Source organism: Lynx rufus, unplaced genomic scaffold, assembly GCF_022079265.1.
Source record: "Lynx rufus isolate CCGP_SWC_20201006 ecotype Redwood Valley unplaced genomic scaffold, mLynRuf1.p SCAF_8, whole genome shotgun sequence".
NCBI lineage: Eukaryota > Metazoa > Chordata > Mammalia > Carnivora > Felidae > Lynx > Lynx rufus.
Genome location: NW_025814896.1, coordinates 121571898 through 121594078, shown reverse-complemented (window position 1 = coordinate 121594078; position 22181 = coordinate 121571898). Strand labels below are relative to the sequence as shown.

General features: G+C 37.1%; 1 protein-coding gene across 1 annotated transcript in view; it reads left to right on the top strand.

The window, feature by feature from the left end:
- LOC124503980 (translation initiation factor IF-2-like) overlaps nt 1-21710 on the top strand; it is a 49737-nt gene extending 28027 nt beyond the window's left edge. Inside the window, exon 3 of the mRNA XM_047069228.1 lies at nt 21496-21710. Coding sequence (XP_046925184.1) covers nt 21496-21583 — 88 coding nt within the window. The 3' untranslated portion in view covers nt 21584-21710. The remainder of the gene's footprint in view (nt 1-21495) is intronic.
- Nucleotides 21711-22181: the final 471 nt, after the last annotated feature.

The window sequence follows — 22181 nt, the reverse complement described above, 5'->3', positions numbered from 1 at the left end:
AAGACTCTCTCCTTGACCAAGCTTTAGTTGGATTCCTCTGTGCCCTCTTCCTGACTGGACCTCAACTTTGGCCTCCCTTTCAAGGCCCCTTGCCTGGTCTGCACAGCCCAGTTTTAGCAAGAATCCCACAAAGTCAGTTGAGAGAGAATCCCTCACCTGTGATATCTGATCAGCCTCTATATCTGATCAAGTTCTTCATTCCCCACCTTTGAGTCTTAAGTCCTTGGCCTGCCTTAGAATCCTGCTAAGTCAGTTTAGCACGAAACCCCTTACTCTTGGTGTCTTCTCTAGTAATTTTCCAACCAGTGACCCATTCACTCTGTTCCATGGCCATCGATACCCACTTGTCCTTATCATATTCAGAGTTCAGCCTGATGTTTCCCCCCATTTGATAGTATTGATACTATTACAACATTCGTGAATAAAGTCTTTCTTACCATTTTAACAAGGGTCAGAATAATTTTTCATTTTTTCTCACATTTATTGAGATATAATTGTCATAAAACATTGTGTAGATTTAAGGTATACAATGTGATGCTTCTTATACATGTTTATATTGTGAAATGAATAACATCTCACATGGTACTTTTTTTTGGTGTGCTGAGAACTTTTAAGATTTATTCTCTTAGCAACTTTGAAGTCTACAATATTTTTAGAATAATTTTTTCTTTAACAACTGTGGCAAATCCAGCCTGGGCTACCTCAGAAAACCACTTTTTTTTTTTTTAAGATGCAAAAATTTAAAGAGGAGCCAGAAAGAAAAGACATTCCATGTGTAATGAAATGCTTTTAACCTTTAGCTCCTACTATATTTTGCTCCACCTTAGCAATAAAGCCCCTCAAAGACCTTGACCCTGTGTTAAATTTCTCCTTGCTAGGGAATGGGGTTTGTGTGTGGAAATCCTTGGGCTCCCTCTAGTGGTTAGAATGAGCATCCAGCACTGACTGGTAAATTACCTGCGTGGGGGGGGGGGGGTTGTTGTTGTTGCTGGTGTTTTGGTGTTAAAGTAAGGAAACTTAGAGTGTTGCTTTCCCTCTCCAGGAAGCTTAGCAGAGTATCAGAAATGTCCTGTCTGTACCATCATGCTGCTGATTCTTTAGCCCTTTCTAGCTCTCCCCTTGGGACTCATGAAGTGGATAGGTAGTTCAGCCCTTTTACAAAGGTTCCTTTGATGTTCTATCCAGGGAGCCAGAGTTAGGTAAAGACAGTCTCTCAAATGTAGCCCAACTGTTTTTCCAAGTGTGCTCTGTGGACCACGTGCACGAAAATATGCTAGAGTGTTTCTTTAAAATGAAGATTTCTGGGTCCCGCCCCAAACCTCTGAATCATAATTTTCAGGGGGTGGGATGGGGGTGGTGAGGCAATTCTTGTGCACACTAATATTGAAAACCAGTGCTATATGCTTCTTGAGAAGGCGTTTCTCCACTTGATGTCTCATTTAGTTATGGCACATGATGCTGTAATCAGACTCCTCAGACAAAGTTACATTCACAATGAGCACACTATAATAATGTAGCATGCCAGCCTTTCCCTCTGAAAACAGAACACAGTATACACCCTTCCCTTATTTAATCCCTGAATCTAAATCCTCAATTACATAGAAAACGCTTTCCTTCTCCCTTAAAAAAAAATCTTACTCTGTTTAGTCTTTTTAAATTTTTTTTTAATGTTTATTTATTTTGAGAGAGAGAGAGAGAGAGAGAGAGACCGATACCGATCGTGAGCAGGGGAGGGGCAGAGAGAGAGGGAGACACAGAATCCGAAGCAGGCTCCAGGCTCTGAGCCGTCAGCATAGAGCCTGATGCGGGGCATGAACCCACGAGACAGATCATGGCCTGAGCTGAAGTCGGACGTTCAACTGAGCCACCCAGGTGCTCCATTCAGTCTTAATAGAGGGGTCTTATTTATTCCTTCAGCTACTCCAAAGTTGGATTAATTTAGCCCAAGTCTCTCAAATATCCTCACCTTTCCATAGTTCTAGGGAGCCATCAGGAACAGGCCTTTTGCACCAAATTTAGAAAACCTGACCAAGTGTGCATCAATATGATTGCCCAAGATCTAAGCATAATTTCTCTTTGGAAGCATGTTTAAAATGCACATTCATAGGCTTTATTCCCAAATTTTCTGGTTTGCTAGGAATCTACTTTTTATCAAGCATCCTAAGGTGGCTCTGATGCAGGTGATCCTCAGAACACATTTTAAGAAACTTTGCCTTGTATGCCAGAGTTTCTCAAGCAGATATATTCTTAGAATATTTTACAACCAAGCCCCTTATAAATCGTATAAACTACAGTTGTAAGCAAATATTTAATGTTAATCTGCAGAAAGGAAGTAGACTTGAGATAATAAATGGTGGCATAGAAGCTATAATTTCACCGTTTTTTTTGTCTATTTTCCATAGCTTTAACCTTTATTGTGGTAAAATATACATAACATAAAATTTGCCACTTTAATCATTTTTAAGTATAAAATTCAGTGGCATGAATTATTCTCACAATGTCGTGTAGTTCCCACCACTATCTATTTTCCGAACTTTTTATTACCTCCAACAAAAACTCTGTATTCATTAAGCAATAATTCCTTGTTCTCCCCATTCCCCCAGCCCCTAGTAATTTTTTCTTAAGTAGGCTCTATACCCAATACGGGACTTGAACTCATGACCCTGAAATCAAGAGGCACATGCCCTACTGACTGAGCCAGCCAGGCATCCTATCACTTGGTAATTTCTAACCTACTTTCTGTCTCTATGAATTTCCTTATTCTAGATATTTCATGTAGGTTGCATCAATCATTTTTCCTTTGTGTCTGGCTTATTTCATTTAGTATGTTTTCAAAGTTCCTCCGTATTGCAGCATGTATCAGAACTTCATTCTTTTTTTGGCTAAATAATATTACATTGTATGTATATACCACAATTTGTTTATCCTTTTGTCTATTGATGGATACGTAGGTTGTGTCTACCCGTTGACTATTGTGAATAATGCTACAGTGGACACTGGCATACAACTATTTGTTTGAGTTCCTGTTTTCAGTTCTTTTGGGTGTATCCCTTAAGGTGGAATTGCAGGGTCATACAGTAAATCTGTGTTTAACTTTTTTAAGGCCACCAAACTGTTTTCCACAACTGGACCATTTTGCATTCCCACCAGCAATGTTTCAACTTCTCCACAACATTGCCGACACTTGTTATTTTCTCTTTTTTTGATAGTTGCCAACCTAAAGGATGTGAGATGGTATCTCATTGTAGGTTTGCATTATCCTTTTTTAAAAATTTAAATCGAAGTTAGTTAACATATACTGTATTAATAATTTCAGGAATAGAATTTAGTGATTCATCACTTCATAAAACACCCAGTGCTCATCCCAACAAGTGTCCTCCTTAATGCCCCTTGCCCATTTAGTCTTTCCTCCCACCCAACACCCTGCCAGCAACCCAGTTTGTTCTCTGTGTTTAAGAGGCTCTTATAATTTGTCTCCCTCTCTGTTTTTATATTATTTTTCTTCTCTTCTCTTAAGTTCATCTGTTTTGTATCCTAAATTCCACATATGAGTGAAAATCATATATTTGTCTTTCTCTGACTTATTTTACTTAGCATAATATACAATAGTTCCATCCACTTTGTGCAAATGGTAAGATTTCATTTTTTTTAATCATCAAGTAATATTCCATTGTATATATATATCACATTTCCTTTATCCATATATCAGTCAAGGGACATTGGGGCTCATTCCATACTTTGGCTATTGTTGATAGTGCTGCTATAAGGATTGGGGTGCATGTACCCCTTTGAATCAGCACTCCTGTATCCTTTATTTAGTTATCCTTTGGATGAATACCCAGTAGTGCAATTGCTGTGTCCTAGGGTAGTTCTATTTTTAATTTTTTGAGGAAACTCCATACTGTTTTCCAGAGTGGCTGCACCAGTTTGTATTCCCACCAACCGTGCAAAAGTGTTCCTCTTTCTCTGCATCCTTGCCAACATCTGTTGTTGTCTGAGTTGTTAATTTCAGCCATTCTGACAGGTGTGAGGTGGTATTTCATTGTGGTTTTGATTTGTATTTCTCTGACGATGAGTGATGTTGAGCACCTTTTCATGTGTCTATTAGCCATCTAGATGTCTTCTTTGGAAAAGTGTCCAGTCATGTCTTTTGCCCATTTCTTCACTAGATTATTTGCTTTTTGGGTGTTGAGTTTGATAAGTTCTTTATAGATTTTGGATACTAACCCTTTATCTGATATGTCATTTGCAAATACCTTCTCCCATTCCTTCAACCAAAGGAATGTTAGTTTTGTTGATTGTTTCCTTTGCTGTGCAGAGCTTTTATCTTGATGAGGTCCCAATAATTCATTTTTGCTTTTGTTTCTCTTGCCTGTGGAGATATGTCAGGTAAGAAGTTGCTGCAGCCAAGGTCAAAGAGGTTGTTTCCTGTTCTCTCCTCTAGGATTTTGATGGCTTCCTGGCTTATGTTTAGGTCTTTCATCCATTTTGAGTTTATTTTTGTGTGTGGTGTAAGAAAGTGGTCCAGGTTCATTCTTCCGCATGTCGATGTCCAGCTTTCCCAACACCATTTGCTGAAGAGACTGTCTTTTTTACATTGGATATTCTTTCCTGCTTTGTCAAAAATTAGTTGGCTATACATTTGTGGGTACATTTCTGGGTTCTCTATTCTGTTCCATGATCTATTGTCTGTTCTTGTGCCAGTACTATACTGTCTTGATGACTGCAGCTTAAAGTCCAGAATTGTGGTGCCTCCAGCTTTGGTTTTCTTTTTCAGGATTGCTTTCGCTATTCAGGGGCTTTTGTATTCCATACAAATATTAGGATTGTTTGTTCTAGCTCTGTGAAGAATGTGGGTGTTATTTTGATATGGATTGCATTAAATGTGCAGATTGCTTTGGGTAGTATTGACATTTTAACAATATTTGTTCTTCCAATCAATGAGCATGGAATATTTTTCCATTTTTTGTGTCATCATTTTCTTTCATAAGCTCTTTATAGTTTTAAGTGTATAGATTTTCACCTCTTTTGTTAGGTTTATTCCTAGGTATCTTATGGTTTTTGGTGCAATTGCAAATGGGATCAATTCCTTGATTTCTCTTTCTGCTGCTTTATTATTGGTGTATAGAAATGCAACCAATTTCTGTACATTGATTTTATATCTTGCAACTTTGCTCAATTCATGTATCAGTTCTAGTAGTTTTTTGGTAGAGTCTTTGGGTTTTCTACATAGTGTATCATGTCATCTGTGAGAAGTGAAAATTTGACTTCCTACTTGCCGATTTGGATGCCTTTTATTTCTTTGTGTTTGTTGTCTGATTGCTGAGGCTAGGACTTCCAAAATGATGTTGAATAACAGTGGTGAGAATGGACATCCCTGTCATGTTCCTGGCTTTAGGGGGAAAGCTCTCAGTTTTTTCCCATTGGGGATGATATTAGCGGTGGGTCTTTCATATATGGCCTTTATGATCTTGAGATATGATCCTTCTATCCCTACTTCCTTGAGTTTTTTTTTTTTTTATCAAGAAAGGATGATGTATTTTGTCAAATGCTTTTTCAGCCTGTATTGAGCGGATCATGTGGTTCTTATCCTTTCTTTTATTAATGTGATGTATCACATTGATTGATTTGCAGATACTGAACCAGCCCTGCATCCGAGGAATAAATCCCACTTGGTCGTGGTGAATAATTCTTAATGTATTGTTGGATCTGGTTTGCTAGTGTCTTGTTGAGAATTTTTGCATCCATGTTCAGGGAAGTTGGTCTGTAGTCCTCCTTTTTAGTGGGGTCTTTGTCTGATTTTGGAAGCCTTATAGACTGAGTTTGGAAGTTTTTCTTCCATTTCTATTTTTTGGAACAGCTTCAAAAGAATAGGTGTTAACACTTCTTTAAATGTTTGGTAAAATTCCCCTGGAAAGCCATCCAGCTCTGGACTTTTGTTTGTTGGGAGATTTTTGATTACTGATTTAGTTTCTTTACTGGTTATGGGTCTGTTCAAATTTTCTATTTTTTCCTGTTTCAGTTTTGGTAGCTTATATGTTTCTAGGAATTTGTCCATTTCTTCCAGATTGTGCAATTTGTTGGCATATAATTGCTTATAAAATTCTCTTATTATTGTTTGTATTTCTGTGGTGTTCGTTGTGATCTCTCCTCTTTCATTCATGATTTTATTTATTTGGGTCCTTTCCTTTTGCTTTTTCATCAATCTGGCTAAAGGTTTAGCAATTTAATTCTTTCAAAGAACCAGCTTCTTTCAAAGAACTAGCTGGTTTCATTGATCTGTTCTACTTTTTTTTTTTAAATTTTGATATCATTGATTTCTGCTCTAATGTTTATTATTTCCCTTCTTCTGCTGGTTTTGGGCTTTATTTGCTGTTCTTTTTCCAGCTCTTTTAGGTGTAAGGTTAGGCTGTGTATTTGAGACCTTTCTTCTTTAGGAAGGCCTGGATTGCTATATACTTCTCTCTTATGACTGCCCTTGGTATCCCAGAGGTTTTGGGCAGTCATGTGTTCATTTTCATTGGCTTCCATGAACTTTTTAATTTCCTATTTAATTTCTTGGTTGATCCATTCATCTTTAGTAGGATGTTCTTTAATCTCCAAGTATTCATGGCCTTTCCAGATTTTTTCTTGTGGTTGTTTTTGAGTTTCATAGGGTTGTGGTCTGAAAATATGCGAGGTATGATCTTGATCTTTTCATACGTGTTGAGGGATGATTTGTGACCCTGTATGTGATCTGTTCTGGAGAATGTTCCATGTGCACTTGAGAAGAATGTGTATTCTTCTGCTTTAGGATGAAATGTTCTGAATATATCTATTAAGTCCATCTGGCCCAGTGTGTCATTCAAAGCCATTTTTTTCCTTGTTGATTTTCTGCTTAGATTATCTGACCATTGTTGTAAGTGGGGTGTTGAAGTCCCCTACTATTACGGTATTATTATCAATGAGTTTATGTATGTTTGTGATTGATTTATATATTTGGGTTCTTTCACATTGGGGGCATAGTATTTACAATTGTTAGATCTTCTTGGTGGATAGATCCCTTAATTATGAAATAATACCCTTTTTCATCTCTTGTTAGTCTTTATTTTAAAATCTTGTTTGTCTGATAGAAGTATGGCTGCTCCAGCTTTCTTTTGACAACCATTAGCATGGTAGACAGTTCTCCATCCCCTTACTTTCAATCTGCAGGTTTCTTTAGGTCTAAAATGAGTCTCTTGTAAGCAGCATGTAGACAGTGGCTTGTTTTCTTATCAATTCTGATACCCTATGTCTTTGATGGGAGCGTTTAGTCCATTGACATTTAGAGTGAGTACTGAAAGATATGAATTTAAAGTTTTTTTTTTTCAATGTTTTTATTTATTTTTGGGACAGAGAGAGACAGAGCATGAACGGGGGAGGGGCAGAGAGAGAGGGAGACACAGAATCGGAAACAGGCTCCAGGCTCTGAGCCATCAGCCCAGAGCCTGACGCGGGGCTCGAACTCCTGGACCGCGAGATCGTGACCTGGCTGAAGTCGGACGCTTAACCGACGGCGCCACCCAGGCGCCCCTGAAAGATATGAATTTAGTGCTATTGTGTTGGCTGTTGAGTTGGTGTTTCTGATGATGTTCTCTGGTCCTTACTAGTCTTTGTTGCCTTTGGTCTTTTTTGTTTTGTTTGGTCTTTTCTCCACTCAAAGAATCCCCTTTAAAATTTCTTGCAAGGCTGGTTTAGTGGTCATGAACTCCTTTAGTTTTTGTTTGTCTGGGAAACTCGTTCTCTCTCCTTTTATTTTGAAAAAAAAAAAAAGTTAATGTTTATTTTTGAGAGGGAGAGAGAGAGAGACAGAGTGAGTGGGGGGAGGGGCAGAGAGAGAAGGAGACACAGAATCCGAAGCAGGCTCCAGGCTCCAAGCTGTCAGCATACAGCCTGACACAGGGCTCAAACCCACAAACCATGAGATCATGGCCTGAGCCAAAGTCGGACGCTTACCCGACTGAGCCACCCAGGCGCCCTTCTCCTTCTATTTTGAATGACAGTCTTGCTGGATAAAGAATTCTTGGCTGCATATTTTTCCAATTCAGCATGTTGAATATATCCTGCCACTCCTTTCTGGTCTGCCAAGTTTCTGTGGGTAGGTCTGCTGTGAACCTGATCTATCTTCCCTTATAGGTTAAGACTTTTTTCCGTTGCTGCTTTCATAAGTCTTTCCTTATCTCTGTATTTTGTGAATTTGACTATGATATGCCTTGGTCAGTTTTTGTTGAATCTAATGGGAGTTCTCTGTGCTTCTTGGATTTTGATGTCTGTGTCCTTCCTCAGATTAGAAAAGTTTTCCCCTATAATTTGCTCACATAAACCTTCTGCCCCTTTTTCTCTCTCTTCATCTTCTGACTCCTATGATTCGGATGTTATTCCTTTTTAATAAGTCACTGAGTTCTCTAAGTCTTGTATTGTGCTCTTTTACCTTAATTTCACTCTTTTTTTCTGCTTCATTATTCTTCATAATTTTGTCTTCTGTATCACAGATTCTCTGCTGTGCTTTGTCCATAGCATCCATTTGAGATTGCATCTCGGTTATAGCATTTTTAATTTTGTCCTGACTAGATTTTACTTCATTTATGTCCAAATAAAGGGATTCTATGCTTTTTTCAACCCCAGCTTGTATCGTTTAAAAAAAATTTCTTTTTACTGTTTATTTTTCAGAGACAGAGAGACAGAGAGATAGAGTGTGAGTGGGGGAGGGGCAGGTAGAGAGGGAGACACAGAATCTGAAAACGACTCCAGGCTCTGAGCTGTCAGCACAGAGCCTGACGCAGGGCTCGAACTCCCAAGCCGTGAGATCATGACCTGAGCTGAAATCAGATGCTCACTGACTGAGCCACCCAGGTGCCCCCCAGCTAGTATTCTTATTATCGTGGTTCTAAATTCTAGTTCAGACATCTTGCTTACATCTATGTTGATTAAGTCACTGGTTGTCATCTCTTCCTGGTTTTTTTTTGGGGGGGGGTAAATTCCTTCATTTTGTCATTTTGGAGGAAGAAAATAATTAATAAAACAAAAAATTAAAATTAAAAAAATTAAAAACAATGCAAAAAGTCAAATAAAGGATGCTAGATTCTAAGTGTATTTTGGTCTGCTTGTTGAAAGAAGCTTGATAGAACAGGGAAAAAAGAGAAAGAAAGGAAAAATAAGAAAAATTTAAAATAAAAAAATATATAGTAAAATAGAATAGAATGAAATAAAGAAAATACAATAAAAAATTAAAAGAAATAAAAAATAAAGTAAAAAAAAATAAAATTTTCTCTTTCTGTATCCAAGAATGAGGAAGAAAAGAAAGAAAAAAAGAAAACAATTTAAGCAAAAACAGAAGCAAAGAAAATGAACAAATAAACAAACCAGCAAACAATGAAACCGGAATGGCATTACATCCATTTGCCCCTAGAACTGAAACTATGAAACTTTTTATAGTCCCTACACTAAGCAGGTGGAGTAACTTGTGCTAGTCTTCTAAGGGATGTGCTGGAGGGTGCAGTTGGGTTCTCCACTAGGTGGCACTGCTTAGCTTACTGGGGTGGATCAGTGTGGCATGCATGCTCCTGTGTGTGTGCATGTGCGTGGGAGAGGTGGAAATGGCTTCACCCAGTTCCCTAGTCTCTGGCACGGGAACTTTGTGCTCTCACCGACCCATGATCAAGTATCCCTCCTTTGTCTCAGGTCTCCATTCACTCCCCACCTCTACCCTGTCTGTGTCCAAGCTGTCCACCTGAGACACCCTCCAAGAGTTTTATCTCAGATGGGGTTGTGTTTCAAAACCCCATGCTTCAGAGACCCCTGTAGCTTGGACCTGCCGACTCTCTGGGGGAGGGTCTCGCTGAGCAATGACTTGGTGCCAGCTTGTCCCAGAAAACATTCATGTGATCGTGCAGCGGCAGAGGTTCAGAGATTATGGCAAACCATAACACACAGCCAGCGCTAGGTCTTACCACACTCTGGAGTCTTTGTCTCAATACCAGCAAACGGGGCTGCTCTCTGGGGTCCGCTGGGACCTTTGCCTGTGGGGATGCTGTATGGCCTGTTCCAGATGCACTCCAAGCAAGGGAACCGCTTCTCTCCGTGTGGCACTTGGACACCTCAGACCCTGCTGCCTGCTCCTGCACACTTCTCTACCAGAACACTGCCAGGCACTGAACTCCAGAACTTCAGACTATGCACTCCACTGTTTACAGAATCCTGGTGGTATTTAAACCCTCTCCTTTCTTCCCATCAATGGTTTTGGGGAACAGATTTCTTGTTCAGTCCCCTGTGAGTGTTTTCACTCTTTCTTTCTCTTCAGCTACTTTCAGAGGAGTGTTTTTCTTGCATCAATCCTGATGCACCATACTCTCCTCCTTTCTCTCTGTCCTCTCTCTGCAAAAATAGCTCCCTACCCTCTGCAGCTTTTCTCTCCCCCAGTTCACCTCTTCACACTGTGTACCTCCTGAGTTCTGTGGCTCAAGTTATGCAGATTGTTCTGTTAATCCTCAGATCAATTTCCTAGGTGTTCAAAATAGTTTGGTGCTGATCTAGCTGTGTTTCCAGGATGAGACAACCTCCAGGTCTCCATGTTGCTCTGCCATCTGAACTCCCTCTTGATTTGCATTATCCTAATGATTAGTGATGTTGAGCATCTTTTTGTGTGCTTGTTGGCCATTTGTATATCTTCTCAGGACAAATGTTTATTTAAGTCCTTTGTCATATTTTTTTCCTTTGTCCAGTTTTGAATTGGGTTATTGAGTTTTTGTTGTTGTTGAGTTATAGGAGTTCTCTGTATATTCTGGGTGCTAATTCCTTAGCAGGTGTAGTTTTTTTTTTTTTTAAGTTTATTTATTTATTTTGAGAGAGAGAGAGAGAGAGAGAGAACATACATGACCAGGGGAGGGGCAGAGAGAGAGATGGAGAGAGAGAGAATCATAAGCAGGCTCCATACTGCCAGCACGGAGCTGATGTAGGACTTGAAGTCATGAGCTGTGAGGTCATGCATGACCTGAGCCGAAATCAAGAGTCGGATGCTTAACTGACTGAACCATCCAGGCTCCCCAGCAGGTATAGTTCTGAAAATATTTTCCCTCATTCTGGGGGTTGCCTTTTAATTCTCTTGATATTGTCTTTTGATACACACAATTTTTAAAGTTTCATGAAGTCCAACTTGTCTAGTTTTTATTTTGTTGTTTGTGCCTTTGTTGTCATAGCCAAGGAATCACTGCCAATCCCACACTGTGATGATTTTGCCCTATGTTTTCCTCTAAGAATATTGTAGTTTTAAGTCTTACATTTAGGTCTTCCACTAATTTTGAGTTAATTTTTGTACATGGTATTAGGTAAGGGCCCAACTTCTTTCTTTTGCGTGTGAGTATCCAGTTTTCCCAGCACCATTTGTAGAAAAGACTGTCTTTTTCTCCATTGAATGATCTTGGTACCCCTGTCAAAAATCATTTGACCATATATATAAGGTTTATTTCTTGGCTCTGTATTTAATTTCATTGGTCTGTATGGTTGTCTTTATACCAGAACCACAATGTTTTGAGTACTCTAGTTTTGTAATATGTCTTGAAATCAGAAAGTGTGTTTCAGCTTTATTCCTCTTTTTCAAGATTGTTTTGGTTGTTTAGGGTCCTTTGAGATTCTGTATAAATTTTAGGATGGGTTTTTCTATTTTTGCAAAAGCTGTGGGATTTTGATAGGGATTGCATTGAATCTGTAGATTGCTTTGGGTATTATTGACATTTTAATAATATTAAATCTGGCAATCCATGAACATGGGTTGTTTCCCTTTATATATCTTCTTTAATTTCTTTCAGCAATGTTTCATAGTTTTCATTGTACAAATCTTTCACCTCCTTGGATAAGTTAGTTTCTGAGTATTTTATTCTTTTTGATTCTGTTATAAATGGAATGGTTTTTGTAATTTTTTTCAGATTATTCATTGTAAGTATATAGAAATGTGGCTGATTTTTGTGTGTTGACCTTGTATCCTGCTACTTCGCTGAATTCATTTATTAGTTATAACTGGGTTTTTTCTTTGTATGTGTATGGAGTCTTTGGGGTTTCTACATATAAGATCATAACACCTGCAAACAGACATAATTTTACTTCTTCCTTTCTAATACAAATGCCTTTTATTTCTTTTTCTGGCTAGAAATTCCAGTGCATTGTTGAACAGAAGTGGTGAAAGCAGGCATCCTTGTCTTGTTCCTAATCTTAGAAGAAAAGCTATCAGTCTTTCACTACTCAGTATGATTTTCACTATGAAGTTTTCACATGTGGCTCTTATTATATGGAGGTACTTCTTTTCCTAGTTTGTTGAATGTTTTTATCATGAAAGGGTATTGGAATTTTGTCAAGTGCTTTTTCTGCATCAATTGAGATGCTCATGTGGCTTTTCTCTTTTATTCTGTTAATGTGGTGTATTACGTTGATTATTTTTTCATATTTTGAACCATCCTTGCATTTCAGAAGTAAATCCCACTTGGTCATGGTGTATAATCCTTTTAATATACTGCTGAATTTGCTTTGCTACTATTTTGTTGAAGGTATTTCCATCAATGTTCATAAGAGATATTGCTCTGTAGTATTATTTTCTTGCAGTGTCTTTGTCTGGCTTTGTTAGCAGGGTAATGCTGGCCTCAAATAATGAGTCATGAAGTATTCCCTTGTCTTCAGGTTCTTGGAAAAGTTTGAGAAGGATTTGTATTAGTTCTTTAAATATTTGATAGAATTTGCCAGTAAAGCCATCAGGTCCAGTGCTCTTCTTTTTAGGAGATTTTTTGATTACTGACTCAACATCCATACTAGTTACATGTCTATTCAGATTTTCTATTCTTTGTGATTTAGTCTTTGCAGATTTTGTGTTTCTAGGAAATTGTACATTTCATTTAGTTATCCAAATTGTTGGTGTACAATTGTTTAGAGTATTCTCCTATAGTCCTTTTTGTTTCTGTAGAATTGGTAATGTTACCATTTTTATTTTTGATTTTAGTACTTTGAGTCATCGCTTTTTTTTTCTTAGTCTGTCCAGCTAAAGTTTTGTCAATTTTGTTGTTCTTTTGAAAAAAGCACCTTTTGTTTTTATTAATTTTCTCTAATGTTTTTCTATTCTTCATTTCATTTATCTTTTCTCTTATCTTTGTTAGTTTTTTCTTTCTGCTAGCTTAGGGTTTAGTTTGTTCTTACTTTTCTAGTTTCTTAAGTTGTAAAGTTAGGTTGTTGATTTGAAATCTTTCTTGTCCCCCTCCCCCCACTCAGTAATGCTTTCATGGTGTCCCATAAGTTTTGCCATATTGTGTTTTCATTTTCATTCTTCTTTAAGTATTTTCTATTTTTCCCTTGTGATTTCTTCTTTGATCTCTTAGTTGTTTAAGAGAGTGTTATTTAACTTCCACAAATTTGTGACTTTTTCAGTTTTACTCCTGATAATCCTATTGTAGCTGGAGAAGATACTTTGTATGATATCAGTTTTTTTTAAAAATTCTATTGAGACTTAATTTGTGATCTAACATATAATCTATCCTGCAAACTGTATCATGTGCACTTGAGAAGAATGTGTATGCTATTGTTGGGTAGAATGTTCTGTATTTGTCTGCTAGATCTACTTGGTTTATTTTGTTTTTTAAGTCTTCTGTCTCCTTATTTATCTTCTGTCTGGTTGTTGTATCCATTATTGAGAATGGGGTTGTTCTACAACTATTATTATAAAACTGTCTATTTCTCCCTTCAATTTTGTAGTTTTTGCTTCATATATGTTGATGGTCTGTCATTAGGTGTGTAAACGCTTATAATTGTTGTATTTTCTTGATGTATTGACTTACAGTCTATTTTGTCTAATATTAGTATAGTCACCCTTGCTCTCTTTTGGTTACTATTTTCATGGAATATCTTTTTCAAACCTTGCATTTTCTTTTTTAAAATTTTTTCTTTAATTTTTTTAATGTTTGTTTATTATTTTGAGAGAGAGAGAGAGACAGAGCATTAGTGGGGGAGGGGCAGAGAGAGAGAGGGAGACACAGAATATGAAGCAGGCTCCAGGCTCTGAGCCATCAGTACAGAGCCCAACATGGGGCTTGAACCCATAAACCATGAAATCATGACCTGAGCCAAAGTTGGACACTTAACCACCTGAATCACCCAGGCACCCCTCCAACCTTTCATTTTCAACCTATTTGTGTCTTTGGATCTAATGTGAGTCTCTTGTACATAATATATATTTGGATCATGTGTTCTTATACATTTGAACAATCTCTGTCTTTTGATTGGAGTGTTTAATCTACTTACATTTAAAGTAATTGCTGATAAAGAGGGACTTCTGTTCTTTTGTATATAGGTGATTTTCTTTGGTAGTGAAATGTTTAAATTCCTTTCTCATTTCCTTTCGTGTATATTTTATAGCTATTTTTTGGTGGTTACCATGGGATTGCATTTAATATCCTAAATTTAAAACACTCCAATTTGAATTTATACCAAATTAACTTCAATAGCCTATAAAACTTTGAACCTTTAAAGTTCCATTCCCACGCCTTTCAACTGTTGATGTCCCAAAACATAAAGTAAAAATTCTTTTAAATACATTACTCTCTTAAATTATGTAGGAAATAAAATGTAGAGTTATAAACCAAAGTTACAATAATACTAGCTTGTAGACTAATATATTTTTAATGTATTAGTCTCATGAATCACGTAGAAAACAAAAAATGGGAGTTACAAACTATTGTTACAATAATACTAGCTCTTATAATTGCTATATATTTATCTTTATTGAGGGAAGTTTCTATTTCTTTATATGGCTTCAAGTTACTATCTAGTGTCCTTTCATTTCACCCTGCAGGATTCCCTTGAGCATTTCTTTTTTTTTCTCTTTCTTTCTTTCTTTCTTTCTTTCTTTCGAGAGAGAAAGACAGCATGCAAGCAGAGGGAGAGAGAGAGAATTTTAAGCAGGCTCCAGGCTGAGCCAATGCAGGGCTCCATCCCATGACCCTCAGGATCATGATCTGAATCGAAATCAAGAGTCAGATGCTCAACCAATTGAGCATTTATTGAAGGTAGGTCTAATGGTCACAAATTCTCTCAACTTTTGTTTGCCAGTAATGTAGCAATTTCTCCTTAACTTTTAAAAGAAGTTTTGCTGGATATAGGACTCTTGGTTGACAGTTTTTTTTTCTTTTAGCACTTTGAATATATTGGCTTCCAAAATTTCTGAGGAGAAATCTGCTGACAATCATCTCCCTTGCATGCAGTGAATTGCTTCACTCTTGCTGTTTTTAAGATTCTTTTTTCATCTTTTAAAAGTTTGATTATAACATGTTTTGATGTGGGTCCATTTCAGTTCTTCTTACTTATAGTTCACTGAGCTTCTTGGATGTTTATATTCATGTATTTCATCAAATTTGACAAGTTTTCAGCCACTATTTCTTCAAATATTCTCTCTATCCTTTTCTCTCTTTTCCTTCTGGGACTCCCACAATGTGTATGCTGGTCTGTTTAGTGGTGTCTTTTGGCTGTTCTGTTTGTCTTTTTCAGTCTTTTTCTTTCTGTTCCTCACACCCAATACTTTTCATTCTTATCTTCATGTTTACTGATTCTCTCTTTTGTTTGCTCAAATCTGCCTCTGAATCCCTCCAGTGATTTTTTTTCAATTTTTTAATTTTAAATCTGAATTCTGAGGGATTTGATGAGATCCAGTATGTCCTCTACCACATGTCTTTCCCCTTAGGCATTTCCTCAGTTTTTTTTTTTTTTCTCCAAGTCCTGAGTAAACCTTACTATTTTAATGGCAACACATACATCTTTTCTTCCTTTGTTTAAAAGTTACTTTAGCTTTTATGAAAGTGAAATACATACATTATTTGAAAAAGTCTAATATGATGATAAGGTTTATAATAATAGTAGAACCCTGAACCACCATTCCCATCCTTGAAATGTGCTCCCTATAAGCAAAATTTTGAATTATTTTAGCTGTTTCTTCTGTTTTTAATTCTATATTTCCAAAAATATTCTTTAAAAAATTTTTTTTTAATGTTTATTTTTTTGAGAGCGAGACAGAGTGTGAGCAGGGGAGGGGCAGAAAGAGAGGGAGACACAGAAGCTGAAACAGGCTCCAAGCTCTGAGCTGTCAGCACAGAGCCTGATGTGGGGCTTGAACTCACAGACTGTGAGATCATGACCTGAACCGAAGTTCAGTAGTATAACAACACAAGCATATTATAAATATTGATTTAAACAAAAAATGTGAAACAAATATTTTGGGAGTATGAAGGGAAGGAAGGAGGTGTTAAGTGTACTAAATCCCACTATTCTATAATATGAAGTCAATAGATAGCATATCAAGAGCAATATAAGAATGTTTTGGGGGGGCACCTGGATGGCTCCATCATTAAGCATCCGACTTCAGTTCAGGTCATGATCTTACAGTCTGTGAGTTCAAGCCCCATGTCAGGCTCTGTGATGACAGCTCAGAGCCTGGAGCCTGTTTCAGAATTTGTGTCTCCCTCTCTCTCTGCTCCTCCCTTGCTCACACTCTCTCTCTCTTTCTCAAAAAAAAAAAAAATTAAAAATTAAAAAAAAATTATCTTCTAAAAATTGGTTGACATCTCTTGTCTGTGCTTGTGTTATTTATCTGTATTGCTCTTCCAAATCCATTCTCCATCTCTTTTTGCCCTGCTCTGTGTGCAGAGAAATGGACATAGGCTCCCTTGACTTTTGGCTTCCAGTTGGATTCAGCTAATTGGAGGTGCTGGCAGAAGACTGGAGAGTAGGAGGAGATAGAATTGTAGATGTAGGAGTATTTATTCCCATTGCTGCCTTCTCCCTGCATGCTTGCTCCCTGGAAGGCCACTGTCTTTTTGGTTGTGGCATAATACTTCTGCCTAATTCTGTGGCTCCTATAGGGTTCTTCTCTCCTATGTCTAGGGCTTTTACCACGTTCAGCAGTCATTCTTTCCATTTTCCTCTAAAGGCTTAGAGATGGTGATAGTTTCCAAATGCTGTTAGACCCCATGTACCTCGCCATCCCTTGTTGGTTCTCTTGATCCTGCCCACACCTCTGTAAATAGTTTTCTTATTAAATTCTATTCAATTCTCATTTGAGTGTGCCAATCTGTTTTCTGCCAGAACCCTGACTGCTACATCGCTGTTCGTGTTCTCTCTTTACTGTGTTTATTCATTTCAAAAATTTTATTCTCATTTTAGCAGAGTTTCTAGAGGCAACAGAAATAAGTGCCATATGTTCAATCTGCTATGTTTAACTGTTAGATATCCTTTTTCCAGGATCTTTTCCTATGCAGAATATCTGACTATTTTCTTTGATATAACATACTGATTTCTCTCCTATGCCCAAAGCAGAAAATTGGAGGTTTAATATCGGAGTAAATTGAAAAGACAGGCCCCAATTCAGGGACAAGCACAGTGGTGGGCAAAGCAGTAGCATGGTACCATAAAGAGTGAGACTAAGACAAAGTCCCTATAGTAAAGGATGACTCTCCACCCACTCTTTTGAATCTCTTTGTGGCAAGAGAGGTGAAAACCAGAATGTTTATAGCTCTATCCCCATGTACCCACCACCAGCCAGAAAATTCAGCTTTCTTCCCCCAGAATAGCCCTATTGAATGGACAACAAAAGATCAGTCAATATTTGAAAAAGACTCAAACAAAAAAGACAAAGACAACCAATGCGAAAGAAAGAAAGAAAGAAAGAAAGAAAGAAAGAAAGAAAGAAGCCATAGTAAGAATTCAAGGGAAGGAAAGGCAATTCAGGACTCAGAAAAAGGAAAAAAAAAAAACAAAGAGAAATAAAAAAGAACAATAGATTAGTCTGAGGGAAAAAATGGAGCCAGTGGCTTAGAATTCTGAGGACAAATCCTATCCAATCTAAAATTCTATACCCAGGAAAATTATCACTCAGATAAACAAGTAAAATCCTGACACTTTTATTCAGAAATACTAAATGATGTAAAAAAGGAAGGCAAGGAAGAGAAAGACACAGCACATAAGTAAGGGGAAAAAAAATACCCTGGATTTTAGTGATGGGAAGTTTCAGGATAACAGCTGGGCAACAGGCTTAGTGAGCAACCAGTACCAATTAGAGAATGAAGACAGAGGGCTCCATGAGAGATTCTTCCAGAGAGAAAACTAAACTTATAGAGTATCCAATGTATTTTAATATATTCAAAAATTATTTTTAGTTTTGTTGGACCCATTGGAGTTGAATTAGTGATTTTGACATGGAAAATTAAGCAAACAAATAACAAAAACCAAAGCAATTATTTATACTGGAAAAAATATAAAGTTCAAAAAGGAAATGTTATCATAGTATATACTATCACAGCTATGAATAGTAGAAACTATAATATATATTTAATATATATTATATATATTTAAATAATATTTATTTAAACAAAATTGCCAATATAACAAATTTGGGAAAATGGGAATGAAGAATATTAAGTGAACATACAGACGCACTTTAGATATATTTAGTTCTGGACCATGGCAATAAAGCAAGCATCGTAATAAAGTGAGTCAAATGAATTTTTTGGTTTCCTGGGGCTTATAAAAGTTATGTTTACACTATGATGTAGTCTATTAAATGTGTCATATCATTGTGTCTAAAAAAGTACATACCTTCATTTAAATATACTTTACTGCTAAAAATTGCTAGGCATTATCTGAGCTCTCAGTGAATCATAATTACTAATCACCGATCACAATAACAAATGTAATAATAATGAAAAAGTTTGAAATATTGCAAAATTGCCAAAATATGACACTGGGACATGAAGTGAGCAAATGCTCTTGGAAAAATGGTGCCAATAGACTTGCATGACACAGGGTCACCACAGACCTTCAATTCATAAAAAAATGCACTATTTGTGAAGTGCAATAACATGAAGCACAGTAAAACAAGGTGTGCCTGTACTTGAGGGAGATAATTTGAGCGAGCTAAATTTCCATTTACCATAATAGCAAGTCAACAGATGATAGCTAAAGTAAAAAATGAAAAAAAAAAGTCTATATAAGCACACAGTTTAGATACATGGAGATAAAACCAGAATAAACAGCCAAGAAAGTTCAAAGAAGTTGCTTAAGAGTAGTGGGAATTTGGGAATGAGAGTCAAAGGGGCAGAATTCCACTATTTTCTTCTGTAAGCTAACTGTTCCACTTAAGTTTTTAAAAAAGAGATATACTCATTGGTTTCATAAAAACAAAACAAACAGACAAAAAAAAAAAAAAAACCCTGAAAAGAAACACATATCCCATGTGTGGACCCAAATAGTAGTCACACAGCAGTTTCTCTCTCTCTTCCCCCACCTATTCTAAGAACGCCTCTGTTTCCTCGTAAAGAGTTCTTGGAATCTCTGTGTGGTATCTTGCAAGTGTTCTGTGAATTTATTCTCTTGGCTGCCTTGAAGTTTCTGTTCTTTCTCTTCTCCCTTCAGAGGCCAGCTGAAGGCCACACCCCTGCCGGCTGCAGACTCTCACTGATCTCTGTTCCCAAGGCTGCCAATACCTGGTGTCAAATTGTTGATGTTTGTGCCAGGGATGCTACTTCTTGTCACTGCCGAAGCTGCTGGCTCCAAGGCTGATGACATTTAACACCCTCACTGCCCCTCCCTCAGTTGTCTTTTTCCTAAATGGGAGAAATTTCTGTCAGTTCATAGAATCAGGAAGTGATATTCTCTTGAGCATATGCTTTTGTCTCTTACACTGCAAAATTGACTGTACAAATCAGTGTATATGGACGGTACAAATCCTTTTATCAACTCAGAAAGAAACCGCATTCCCATTAGAAGTCATAATCCCATCTATTGAAGGCCTTAGCAAGAAAAGCCTAAGGTCCCTGGAAAAAGAGGGACTTGAGCCTGCCATACCAACTCTTCCCTGAATGTCCAGCCTGCTGGTCGATTTTAACTTGCCAGTCTACACAGTCATGTGAGCCAGTTTCTTCTCTGGAGAACCCTAATACAGATTTTGAAATCATACAATATGTGCCTTTTCTCTCTGTTTTTTTTTTTTTTTTCAGTTAGCATTACGTTTTCAGGGTCCATCCATGTTCCAGCATGAATCCATTCTTCATTCCTTTTTACAGCCAAATAATATTCTATTGTGCAGATATACCATATTTTGTTTCTCCATTCATTAGTTGATGGACATTTGTGTTGTTCCTACTTCTAAATATTACAAATAAGACTGCTACAAACATCTTTGTGCAAAGTTTTGTATGGACAAGTTTCAGTTCTCTCAGGGTTCTCTTCAATATGTGGCTGTGGCTGTACTGTGTTATATTTCTGCCAGCATTGTATGTGGGCTCCAATTTCCCCACATCCTTACCAACACTTGTTAGTGCCTCTTTTTGATTATTGCCATTCTAGAGGGGGTAAAGTGGTATTGTTCATTGCGGCTTTAGTTTGTATTTCCTTGATGGCTAATGAGAAGCTTTTTCTGTTTATGTTTAGGTCATCCAAGAGCTGCTCCATGCATTCTGTCCAAGTTTTGTAGCTGTGTTCAGTGGGAGAGAGAGGAGGGGATAGCTTACTCCCTCTTACCTGGAAACAGAAATGTGTTAGTTTTTGATACTTACAAAAATAGTATCTTTGCATTTTCTAATTACTATTGCTGGTGAATGAATATAAATGCATTTGATTTTTTAATCTTGATTTGATTTCCTGAAAATTTGCTAAACACTCCTATTAATTCTAATAATGTTTTATCATCTGCAGACAATGAAGATTTTGTTTCTATTTCTCTGATTATTTGCTTATTTATTTTACATTATTGTGTGAGCTAACCACTCCAGAACAATAAGGTAAATTAGAAATGGTGATGATAAAAGACACACTTGTTTTCTTTCAGGTCTTGCAGGGAATATTTTCAATATTTCACTGTAACATTTGGAGTAGGTTATTTGGCGTAGATACAGGTTACCAGGCTAAGAAAATCCTTTTGGTGTTTTTGTTTAAATCTTTAATGGGTATTGGATTTTACCAAATGCATTTTCTGCACATATTGAAGAGAAGGATCTATGTGTATATATATATATATATATATATATATATATATATATGTGTGTGTGTGTGTGTGTGTATGTCTGTGTGTGTACATATATATGTTTGTGTATACATATGTGTATATATATGTATGTGTATATGCACATATGTGTACATATGTGTGTATATATGTATGTGTGTGTGTGTGTGTGTGTGTATGTATTGCTTTTTGGCTCTTAACATGGTATAGTTGATTTTCTAATATTAAACCAATGTTTAGATTGTTTACAAAGGTGGCCACAACACTCCTCTCTTCCCATTCTTTATATTCCTTTGCCATGTGACTTTGGTATTCATCCCCCTCAAGAGGTGGAGTCCCTTCCTCTTGAATCTGCTTTGGCCTGTGTTTTGTTTAATTAGAATGTGGCAGGAGAAACACTGAGTGATTTCTGACCCTTGGGCTCAAGTGATTTTGTTCTTTTGCTGTCTCCTTCTTAGAATGCTTCTCTCAACATGGAAAAAGCCCAGGATTGCCCTCATGGAGAGAGAGGCCACAAATCCCAGCCTTTCCAGACATCCCAAATGAAGTCCCAGATATGTGAGTAAGGTCATCTTAGGCCGTCCAAACCCAGCTGACTGCAGCCACGAAAGTAACCCGGGCAAGACCAGCCCAGCCAACCCATAGTATTGTGAGAAATAATAAACTTTTGCAAGCCACTGTTTCTAAGTGTTGTCATTTTGGTTTTGGTGTTTTGTTTTGCTTTTAATGCAGCATAGGTAACTGATACACTCATCTTGCATTCTTGAGTGAAACCCAACTTGGATGTGGCATATTATCATTTCATATATTGCTAGATTCCTTTTCCTAACATTTTGTTTAGGATATTTGCTTCTATGTTTGAATGAGTTTGGTTTGTAATTTTCCTTTCATGTAGTGTCACTGAGTTTTTGATGTTGAAGGAGTTGGGTGTGTTTCTCTTTTTCAGTCTCTGGAATAGTTTATATAAGGCTGAAATCATTTGCTTCTTGAATTATTGAGAGACCTCACTACTAAAATTGTCTGGGTCTATTGTTTTCTTTTGTGGGAATAATTTAAGCTGATTCAGTTTAAAAAATCCTACAGGTTTTCTATTTTTTCCTGAGTCAGTTTTAGTAAGCTATATTATTCTGTTTTCAAATTCATT